This window comes from Aptenodytes patagonicus, chromosome 27 (assembly GCF_965638725.1).
Source record: "Aptenodytes patagonicus chromosome 27, bAptPat1.pri.cur, whole genome shotgun sequence".
NCBI classification, from domain to species: domain Eukaryota; kingdom Metazoa; phylum Chordata; class Aves; order Sphenisciformes; family Spheniscidae; genus Aptenodytes; species Aptenodytes patagonicus.
The window spans coordinates 325,673-336,876 of record NC_134975.1 but is presented as its reverse complement, the minus strand read 5'-3'; the positions used below and the strand labels follow the sequence as shown (position 1 = coordinate 336,876).

Genomic DNA, 11,204 nt, shown 5'->3' with positions numbered 1-11,204 from the left:
AAGAGTTAAAAAAAAAAAAAAGGGGGGGGGAAGGAAGGAAGGAAGGAATTAAAAAAAAAAACAAACCGGGGGGGGGGGGGGGGAAAGAGAGGGGAGAAAAGAGCTCTGCACAATTGCCAGGGCCCTCTGGCGGCAATAGCGACGGTGTCTCTGGGCGGAAATTAAAAAAAAAAACCACCTTGCAAAGTGAAAAATGCTCGCCAGTGTGCCAGTGAGGTGTTTTTTCCTTGAAAAGTGGAAAAAAGGGCAGTTTGGGGGTTCGCCTGCCTCTCCGTGGGGACGGGGACGTGCCTTCAGGGGACATTTTCCTCATGGAGGGCTGCGGCGGTGGAGCTCCTTGCTGCTGGCCGGAAGCGCAACCCCGTAAATTTATGGGTGATAAACCCGTTAGGGACCACTTTGGGGCCAAAAATCCTAAATTTGGAGCTGGGGAAGAATACTGGGAGATGTTTTAGCAAGGCTGGACTGAGGGAACCGGGCTGCCAGGCTGCACGAATCCTCCCATTGCGGCGTCTGTCTCGATTCTTCACAGCGGGGAAGGAGTCAGGTTTTGGGGGTAAAAGGGAGGGTTTCTGTCAACGGGGGTGACTGCCTGCATGTCGGGGATGTCAGGCCAGCAAGGAGCACGGCCCAAATGTGTTTAAGAGCCCCATGAGGGGGTTTGGGGCTCACAGATGCATCAAAAATGGTCCCGTCCCCCTCTGGGCCACAGCGGCCCTTTTGGGGGGCTTCCCCCCCCCCCCCGATAGGGCCCGTCGCCGTGACAACGCCAGCTGGCTGCCCTCGCCCAAGATGGACCCCGGGGCTTCATCCCCCAGGGGCCATCTTGAGCAGGGCCCTCCTGGCAGCAAGGGGAAGGCCGCGGCCATCTCGCCCTGCTTGCCCCGAGCGCCCCACGCTGAGGAGGAGGCAGCAACCATCTTCCCTCTCGCCCCGCCTGAGGGTGAGGCTGCCATTTTGGAAGAGGGCAGGGACCGCCATTTTGGAAGCGGGCGGGGGCCGCCATTTTGGAAGTGGGCGCCTCCCCTCTGAGGCGATCCCGACCCGCAGGCCCGGAATTAACGGTTTTTCACCCCAATAGTAATGTCTCCCGCAAATATTTCCTCCCTAAAGCAAATTTCACCAGAGACAGTGAGGAAAATTTAAAGAAAAGCAGAGAAATCGTGGCGTTGTATCCTCCATCCGCCTCAGGCTTCTCCTGCAGCAAGAGGGACGCTCCTGGTAGGGCTTGTAAATCAGGGGAAGGGCTATTGCGTGGGTGCAGGGAGGTTTTGGGTTATTTTTCCCTGAATTCAGGTTCCTCGAGCTGATCTGTGACACTCGTCGTGACATGGTGAAGAGGCTGATGCAGCGGAGAGGCCGATGGTGTGAAAACTGCCCCCAAAAAAATCCTCTCTCACACCTTCACACCAGAAACCCCCAGTTCAGTGACCGCCACCCTGAAAATGGATCTCTGAAGGGAAAAAAAGGTCCACAGGAGGTTCCTCCAACTTCTTTATTGCAATATTTAATCCTTTATGCTGGAAAACGTGGCAGCTAGGTGACGGGTGAGTGAGCCCGGGGCAAAAATGTGCCCCTTTCCACAAAAAGCACTAATTTTGAGGCAAAACGGGCTGCCTTGAGGGTCTGCTGCGACCCAGGGCAGCTCCAAACCCACCTGGCATCTCCTTTTGTTAACAAAAAAATGGTTTAAAAATGATAAAAAGCAAAGCCGGACAAACCACCCACTGGCTGATAGCGCCGTGAAGGCGTAATTATGATTGTGAAGCTGCGATTTAAATTAATTAAACGCTGCAGGGGTTGCTGGGGTGCGTTTCGAGCACCCACATCCACCCCCTGGGATGCTCCCAGCACCCTGGTGCCTTTGGCACCCCAACCCCGGCACCTTGCTGGCATTGGGGTGAATTAACCTGACTTAGGGGCACCACCCCCACCCCCATCCTATAGGCACCGGTGCATCCCCCCCCCAACATCCTATAAGGACCCAGGCATCTGGGCTTCCCCCCATGCCAGCAACCTATAGGGACGCAGACCTCCCCCCTGGCACCCTATAGGGACCAAGATGCGGTTTCCCCCCACCCCAACAACCTATAAGGACCCCCCACACACCCCCCCCCAGCACCCTATAGGCACCTATGCATCCACTCCCCCAACACCCTATAAGCACCCAGACATCCAGGCTCCCCTAGCACCCTATAGGGACACACACCCCTCCCACCACCCTATAGGCACCGATGCATCCGCGCCCCCCCCCCCCCATAGGCACCCAGACATTGGGGCTCTCCTAGCACCCTATAGGGACACCCCCCCCCCCCAGGCCCCCCCCCCCCCGAGGCCTGCGGGCCCCTCCCTCTCCTGGCCGCGCAGGCGCAGTCCGCCCCCCTGCGGGGAAAGACGCAGGCGTCCTCGCGCCCTCTCCCGCCCTGCGCAGGCGCGGCCACGCCCCCTTCGCACGGCGCAGGCGCGGCCACGCCCCTCCCGCCCGGCAGACGGGCGGCGGAGCGGCGCGGAGCGGAGCGCGGAGCCCAGCGCTAGCCGGGGAGCCGGGATGGAGGCGCCGCCCGCTCCCCCTGCCGTACCGCCGGCTCCCTGCAGCGCGGCCCGCAGCCTGCAGGACGAGTTGACGTGTCCGGTGTGCCTGGAGTACTTCAACGACCCGGTGCTGGTGGCCGAGTGCGGTCATAACTTCTGCCGCGCCTGCGTGACCCAGTGCTGGGAGGACTCGGCGCGGCGGCTCTGCTGCCCGCAGTGCCGGGAGCCGGTGCCGCAACGGCTTTTCCGCCCTAACCGTTCTCTCGGTAACATCGTCCACATCGTCCGCCAGCTGGGGCTGCCGCCGGGCCCCGCTGAACCGCCGCCGGGGCCTCCCGCCCCCGCCCCGCCTCTGCCCGCTGCCGCTCCGCCCGGGCCGCCGGGGCCGCCGCGCTGCCCCCGCCACGGCGAACCGTTGCGGCTCTACTGCGTGCAGGATCGCCGCGCCGTCTGCGTCGTCTGCCACCTTTCCCGGGAGCACCGCACTCACACCGTGCTGCCCGCCGAGGAGGCGGCCCACGCCGCAGAGGTCAGCGGGGGGCGGCGGGGCGCCGGGACCACGTGGCGGGCGCGGTAGGGAAGCCCCGGGGGCGGCGGGGAGCTGGGGAGCACATATCGGGTGCGCTAAGGACCCTCCTATTTGTGGGGGTGCCGTAGGGATCCCATCCCCTCCCCTCCCGGGGGCGGCAATACACCGGGAGCCCAGGTCGGGGGATGGTAGGGACCCCCCCAAGGAGGGAGAGTACTGGGAGCCCTCCCCTGGTATGTTGGGGTGCAATGAAGACGTGCTCCGGGGAGCCCTTCTCGGGTGCAGGAGACCACCCCCCCCAGGATGGGGGATGCGATAAGGAGCCTTTCTGCAAAGGGAGAGTACCAGGGACACCCCCCACCCCGAATTGGGGCTGTGATAAGGACACCCCATGGGGTGGGAGTCCACCGGGAACCCCCTCCCCACGGGAGGCAATGCACCCCCCTTGTACCCACTGGCGACCCACTGCTCCCAGAGTGTAAGGTGCAATAGGGAACACCCCCCTGATGTGTATTCCCCCATTCATATGTGCCTGGGGTGCAGTGAGGATAGTGGGGGGCCCCCCCAGGGTGTGGGGTGCAGAATGCGGCCCCACTGGGGACCCCCTTCCAAGGTGGGTGCTCCTCCATACAGTGGGGCAGGATGCAGAGTACAACAGGGACTCAAATCCCGCCCCCCTTCCCCCCCCCCCCCCCAAACGGGGACACCCTGGGGTGGGAGCTGACCCCATGCAGCAGGGCAGGATGGGGGAATGTCCCCGGTGCAAAATGGAGCTGGGTTTAACTGGGAAGATACTGGGAGGGGGGGTGTTGGCCGGTTTGGTCTCCTGTGTGAAATAACACTGAGCTGGCATGGGAATCCCTGGGGTCGCCTTTGTGCGGGTGTGAGTGTGCAAAATACCATTAGGCACCCCAAAATCCTCAGCTCCCGCTTCCCTGGGCGGAAATGCTCTGGACTGAGCATGGAGCCTGGCTCCTGGGTGTGGGGAGCCTTACTTTTTTAGCACTGAGCACAATCTGGGACTAAAGTGGAGCAGGAATCCCCCAGGAGTGACTTTCTCCCCCCCAAAAAAAGACCAGCACAGGACAGTTGAGCAACGTGACGCAGAGTGAATACGGAGCCCGGCCTCCGGCGGCATTTGATCTCCGCCAAAACCGCCGTGGCGATGAAGGGGAGACCGACATATTGCAATGCAGGGGCTCCCTGGTGGAAATAATTATTAATTAATAATTAAGATGCATGTGAGTGTGGCGGCCTGACCCTTAGCAGCCAGGCCTTGTTTCTCCATCGGGGTGGAGGAAAACCAAGATGCCGGATGGGGAGCGGATGTTTACTGCGCAGCAGCGGCTGGAGGAGGAGGAGGGTGGCACCGGCGCAGCCGGGGCGATCACGATGGATTGGGGAAGGGTATTGCATGATCGTTAACCGCTGCATATTAATTCTTGCAATTATCGGTGTCGAGGCAGGTGGCACCAAAGGCTCTTACACTGAATTTTGTACTGAAATTGCTGCGGCTGCCCGGTTGTGCTGTCCTTGCCATCTTCGGTGGCCGTGGTTGCTCTTAGTTGGAAGCTGGAGCTCGAGTTGGTGTCATCCCCCCCCACTCCCAAATTTGGGATCTTGTCCTTTTTTAGGACCACAGCATCTTTAGGCAGGTCCGCCATTGAACGCTGTTCCGGCTGTTGCTCTCTTGGGTTTTTTTTCCCCTTGTTAATCAATTTTATGCATTTTTTAACAACCGGTTGTTGCCCCTGGGGGGCTGCTTGCAACCCGTGCCCCCATTTTTCCGATCTTTGCTTTTATCTCGCGCTTAAATTCTGCATTATCACGAGGCGCACGGTAGCAAGCACCGGTTTGCACAGCCGGTTAACAGCAGCAAAATCTCTGTAGCTTTGCGTTTTATTTATAAAAGATCTGTCATTGCTCGCTCCCAAAAGCCCTGCTGCTTTTTGTTTAGCGTTGCTAGGAGCCTCTCCGTCTTCCTCGGAGGTCAAATGACTTAAATGAGGGCGGGCGTGACGGTTTCCAGTAATAAGCCGTTAATAAACTTACGGAGCAGCATGGAGGTGGCCGGCCCCTCCATCTCGGTGGGGTTCAGGCAGATGTTGGGGTGCCTCGGCAGGTCTCCCTGGCTCGTGGCAGGGCTGGGATGTGAAAAGCTGATCCCAAGAGGTGCCGAGGCGGAAGGGGTTTTCACGTGGGTGGGACTTGGTGGTTTGCGTTTGCAGCTGCGCTCTTACGGGGAGCTAAAAATTGTCTCTAATTTTTTTTTTTTTTTTTGCCTTGCTTGCCCTTTCTTCCTCCTCCTGCACCTGGCTCCGAACTGCTTGGGCTGCTTTAGAGGACAATTTTTGGGCTGGTTGGGGAAAGCTTTTGGCTTCCTTGGCATGCCCGAAACTAAGGGTTGAGGGTAACAGGGTAGGGGAGGACACAGCGCGGTGATGGCCTCACCTCTTTTTGGGTTCATGGTGTTGTCCAGCTTAAAAAAATAAACACAGTTGATGAAATTGGAGGGAATCCCCCACCATCCCTTGCCTCCATATTCCTGATAGGAAGGATTCCCAACAGGTCTTCTCTTTCTCGTTCCAGGAGGTGCCACAGGAGCATTTGAGCTCCCTGAGGAAAGGACGTGAAGAAGCCAAGGCTGAGAGGGAGAGGCAGAGTGAAGACTTGCTGGTGAGTGCCTTGGGGTGGGGGTTTCCCCAAAACCCCTCCCGGCTGCGGGGATGTCGGTCTCACGTGGGTTCCCTTCTGGGTTTTGCAGAAGCAGACGGAAGTGGAGAGGCAGAAGATTGTGGCCGAGTGCAAGGAGCTCCGGGGCTTCTTGGAGGAGAAGGAGCAGCTCCTGCTGTCCCGTCTGGAGGAGCTAGACAGAGACATCGTCAGGAGGAGAGATGAGAGCGTCTCCCGGCTCTCCGAGGAGATTGCCCAGCTCGATAAGCTGCTGGGCGAGCAGGGAGGAGAGAATGGCCCAGGAAACCAGTCTGGGCAGGTGAGACTCCTGGGATGTGTCCTCCCAGCCCGGAGGTTATGGTATAGCAGGGTGTAAAACCTGGGAGGGCTTGAGGTTGGGATCCCTGGGGACAAAAATCCATTTACAGGGACCGCAGGGTGCTGACGTGCTCTGCTGGGGAGCAGCTCAGGTCCATTAACTCTGTGCTGGAGCTGGCCCATCTGTGCGTTAGCGGTTTTGACTTGCTGCCAGACTGCCGGGCTGCTTTTTCAGGTGGGAAGCCAAATTTTAGTGCAGCTTTCGGGGGTAAAATCGGCCCTTGTAGTAGTGAAGCTGCTTGGGCTCCCTTTGATACCAAGCACTAAGAAATACCCATAGAAACCTCCCCAAACATTTTTGATTTGTGTCACTCCATCGTCGCTTTGAGCCCTGAATCCTCATGGTTTTGGCAGCTTGATGGCAATCATGATTTTTCTTAATTTCTTTAAAAAAGCAGCATGTCTTTTTTTTCTCCACCCACACTAAAAAAGAAAAAGGGGAAGAAAAAAAACCCCACCATAATTATAAACTAATTCTGCCATCTCCATGAGTCCAGTTGCGCTCTGCCTTGGAAACAGCTGCTGAGAGCTGATCCCCTCAGCAAAGCAGCCGTGGGGCCAGTTTTGGGGAGGATTTTGGAGGCTGTGAGGTAGAAGAGAGACTTGTACTGATTAGCTTCTTGGTTTTTTTACTCTCTCTCCAGGGTGTTGCCCCGGCTGGAAGCAGGTGAGTGAACCTGAGCCCTTGCTGGGTCACCTGGGAGGCTCACACCGGAGGCAAGAGCTGGTGGTGTGAGGGCGTACGCCCTGTCCAGCTTCCCCCCCACCTGCCTTGTGGTTCTCACCCACACCTGGGTGTTACCTTTGAGGCAAAACCAAACCTTCGCAAAGGGGGTTTGCGGCAGGTGGGTTGTGGGAGGGTTTGAGCCTCCTTCCAGAGGAAACCGCAGGGTAACTCGGTTGGTGAGGGACCAAACCCACGCCGTCAGGACCAGTATCAAAAGCTGGATCAGGCTGCTCAGGGCTGAGCCCCAGCCAAGGCGTGGAGATCCCCCCCACATCTCCTGCGTGCCTCGTACTGGGCCAGCCCCAAACTGGACCCAGTCCTCAGGTGTGGCCTCGCAAGCGCTGACAGAGGGAGAATAATCTAACACCAAACCTCTTCGGTACCAGGGCAGGTTTCTTCCCTGCCTCTAGTTTGGAGAGAGTACTTTTTTCCCAGCGGGAACCTAATATTTATTTCTCCTCCCCAGCTTTGAGAGTTGGATGTTTTGCAAGCCGGAGGCTGGCTTCATGGAGCTGGAGAAGAAACTCAAGAGCTTTTCCCAGAAGAGTGCAGTGCTGAAAGAGGTCTTGCTGGAGTTCAAGGGTGAGTGCTGAAAAAGGTTTTCTTTAAAAGTTGGTGCCTCCTAACCCCTACGTTTTAATTCAGCTTAAAGGATGAAATTCAGCTTAAAGGATGAAATTCAGCTTAAAAGATGAAATTCAGCTTAAAAGCTTAAAGCTTTTCATCATGAAAAGATGAAATTCAGCTTAAAAGATGAAATTCAGCTTAAAAGATGAAATTCAGCTTAAAAGATGAAATTCAGCTTAAAAGATGATTCGGTTTGAGCTGTGCTCTTGTTTCTCCCTTGGGCTTGTTGGGAGAACTCTGTATTGTTTGAGCATCTGCTCATCAAGAATAAAAAGCCCTGCGTGTTTGAAAAGCAGCGCGTTTCCTTTGGATTTCGGTTTGGTGGCTTGCCATAAGGCAGGGAGCAGGGTGGCGTGTGTGTAGGCAGTCCCCGGTGACTCCCCGTGCACGAAGGGATCTAAATTTCTTTCTCTTCTTCCCTCAGAGAACCTCCGGTTCGAGCTGGAGAATGACACAGGTGAGCACAGTTTGGTTTTGGGAGCCTGACCTTCATTTTTGTAAGGCTTAATTTGGGAGTTTCAGCTTCCCCGGGGGGTTTCTCGGCAGTGAGACCTTCAAGCTAGCCTTAGAGGTCAGGAGAGGAGAAAACTATTGCTGGTGCTGCCAAGGGAAGAGGGGGGGGGGGGGGATGATGATCCAGCTGCTGGGAGAGTCCGCAAAAGGCGCAGCCCTCGAATTTGTCAGGAAACTCTGGTGTTAAGAGGACTCTCCAGAAGCTGATCCGCTCTACCCGGAGCGAGGAGACCTTTGGCCCTGCTGGTGGGTGTTGATTTAGCTCAGAGATGGACTTTGCAACCTTTGTGTTTGCTGCTGGTAGTTCAGGGCCGTCGCTGCACTCTGTCTCCTTGGCTGGGTGCAGGATAGACCCGTCTTGCTTTCGGCAGTCTCTGATATACTCCCTTCTCACGGTCGTTTTCAGGCTGTGCAGCCCTAGTTCCTGACAGCCCCCTGAGGACAAGAGCAGCCCTTAAACACGAGGATATTTGTGCTCATTCCTCTCTGGCGCTTGGCAGTGACTAAAAAAAAGATATTTCTGCCTAGAAATTTCTATTCCAGAGCAAGGAGGTGTCTCGGATGGGGCAGGCTGGTGGGTTTGCAGCAGAGACCTGGCTGTTTCTGTGCTTTAATCAGAAAGTGGAGCCTGATCTTTGTCCCCCTGCGGCTCTTGGCACTTTGGGTGCTTAAAGCTTTTGGAGGCGCCTTGCCTGGTGTCGTCCTCGTCTGGTTTGGGGCAGAGACAATGAATCCCCTTGGAGGCTGGCTCCGATGAGGGTGGGAGAAGGGTCCTTAGCTTGCAGACGCTCATGTCCATGCTTCCCTCTTCCCAGGTGATCTCTCTCTGGATCCGGACACTGCTAACCCCTACCTGGTGCTGTCGGAGGACAAGAGGAGCGTGCGGCTCAGGAGTGCTCCCCAGGAGCTGCCGGCAAACCCCAAGAGATTCGATTACTCCTTCTGCGTGCTGGCGGCAGAGGGTTTCATAGCTGGGAGGCATTACTGGGAGGTGGAGGTGGGAGATGGAGAGAGCTGGGTCCTGGGGGCAGCCCGCGAGTCGGTGCGGAGGAAGGAGAAAATCGACTTTGCTCCAGAGGAGGGGATCTGGGCGGTGGGGTTGAACTGGAAGGGGAAGAATTGGGATCAGTATCAGGCTTTCACCTCCCCGGAGACGCCCCTGTCCCTGTGTGAGAGGCCCAGGAAGATCGGGGTGTACCTGGACTACGAAGGTGGGTGGGTGGCGTTTTACAATGCCGATAACATGGCTCCCATCTTCACCTTCACGGCCGCTTTCACCGAAAAGATCTTTCCTTTCTTCTGGCTCTTCTATGTGGGCTCCTCGCTCTCCCTTTGCAATTGACCCGTCCAGTTTCTTTAACCCTCCCCAAGGTGACCTGCAAGTAGTGCCCGATCCTGTCCCCTTTTTCCCCTTGCTTTCAGACGAAGGACCCCGAAACTCATGACTGTCCCTTGTTCGGCTTTGGGGTTAACTTTTTCTTGTTGGATTTAAAAGTTTGGGGTCTCTTTTACCCTGAAAACCTTCCTCTGGGGCATCAACCGTTGAGGGTGGCTGCTTAAATAGCCTCTGCATGGGGTTATTCCCCCCCCTCTGGCCTGCTGTATAAGCAACCCCATATATTTTGTTTTGTTTTTGTTTGAAGTTGGCTGCCCCATGTAAACAGGGATGTAACCAGGGAGAAAAGCTACCTTAGGGGTTTATCGCGTCCTGCATTGATCCGTAGCCAAAGCCGCCTGCTTTTGTGCACCCCGGGAAGCTCTCGAGGGCTAGCAAACCCGCGTGAGGAGGAGAGGTACCGTACCCAACCCCTGATTTCTGAGACCGTTGCTCTGCAGGTCACCTTTTAGCTTTTCCCCCTCACCCCATCCTCGCTTTCCTTTCCTCGGGAAAGGGCCGAAGCCCGTCTTTCGCTGCCGCTAGCGCTAAGAGAGCAAAACCCCGCCATCTCCCTTGCCACTTCCCCCACCCACCCACCCACCCCCGTTAACGCTGAGCATCCGTAGGGCCGGAGCAGAGCCGAGCGCTGGGAGCCGCAGCCCCGGGGATCGAGGCCGTGTGAGCTGGGGTGGGGTGGGGGGGGGGGGTGGGGGGTGCGGGTAAAGGGGAGATGGATGCTTTTGGGTCAAGCCAAAAGCTGGCAGGGGCGTAGCTGTAGGGAGAGCCGTGGGCGTGCTGCAAACCTGGAGTCTCTCGGGCGCGCTCGGCGTCGCAGATTTTTTGGGGTTGGCTTTGTGGATGTTGGGTAGCTCCCGCTGGAAACCCAGGCCGTGTTGTGGGGAAGGAGGGGGAAGCCTTGTTTTAGGTGTGATCTCGCGCGTGCTTATAAACCCCTGCCCGCCCTCGTGTGATCCCGCGATGCTGTTATGTCTCTTTGCCCTGTCACTCTGTTTAGTGGGGAAATAAAAGTTGCTGTGCAAAAGAAAAAAAAAAAACAAAAACCAAACAAAAAACCCCCCCAAAACCCCCCTAAAACCCAACAATCTGATGTTTGTCCGTGCCGGCTGCGGAAGGAGAAGCAGCTCTCTGGGGACAGGCTTGGTCCCGCAGCGCTGCTGCTGAGCCACCCTCTCCCCCGAGGTGAACAGAGCTGGGGACACCTCGCCTTGTCCCCAACCCGCTGGGGGGGGGGGGGGCTCGGCAGAAGTTTTGGGGTCTCTGCGGAGGGTCTGAGCGTGGGATGGGTTCACCCAGCAAGGGGTGCAGCCGAGGGGGGCTGAGCAATCCCCCCCCCCAACCCCACCAGGCAAGAAACACCTCAAACTTTGGGCCCCACGAAATGGCTCTGGCTCAGAGCCTCTGGCTTACCTGTAATTTTAAATTCAATTTTAAATTTAAATTGACTTCTTTAAATGCCCAAAGAAGAGGGTTTAAGACCCTCCCCACCCTCTCCTTGTATACGTATTGCTATATTTTAACTCCTTTAGTCAGAAAGCATTGAGGCAACAGCTCAGTTTTCTTTGAGAGCTGCTGGAAAAGGGAAAGGAATAAAATAACATGTAAAGCCTTTAAAAGAAACCCGTGGAGAGGCAGAATAAGGGGAGAGAGAGACTCTGGGTTTGGGGGAGCGACGTTAGGGGCTTGCATGGTGAAAGGGGGGGGGGGGTCCTCATTGCTCCCCATGGCCCTGCCAGTGCCCATTCAACCCTGGCAGCATCAAGCCCTTTTTTGGGGTGAAAAAAAATCCTTTTTTGGGGTGAAAAAAATCCTTTTTTGGGGTGAAAAAA

The 11,204-nt window shown here is 56.7% G+C and overlaps 1 protein-coding gene across 1 annotated transcript; it reads left to right on the top strand.

Annotated features, from left to right (window-relative positions):
- The first annotated feature begins 2,492 nt into the window (after positions 1-2,492).
- On the top strand, positions 2,493-9,966 carry LOC143171316 (E3 ubiquitin-protein ligase TRIM7-like). Its single transcript, XM_076360233.1, has 7 exons — positions 2,493-3,061; positions 5,651-5,737; positions 5,826-6,053; positions 6,757-6,779; positions 7,306-7,421; positions 7,891-7,923; positions 8,795-9,966. The coding sequence occupies exons 1-7, from the start codon at positions 2,549-2,551 to the stop codon at positions 9,319-9,321; spliced, it is 1,527 nt and encodes a 508-aa protein (XP_076216348.1). The 5' UTR covers positions 2,493-2,548; the 3' UTR covers positions 9,322-9,966.
- The last annotated feature ends 1,238 nt before the right edge of the window (positions 9,967-11,204 follow it).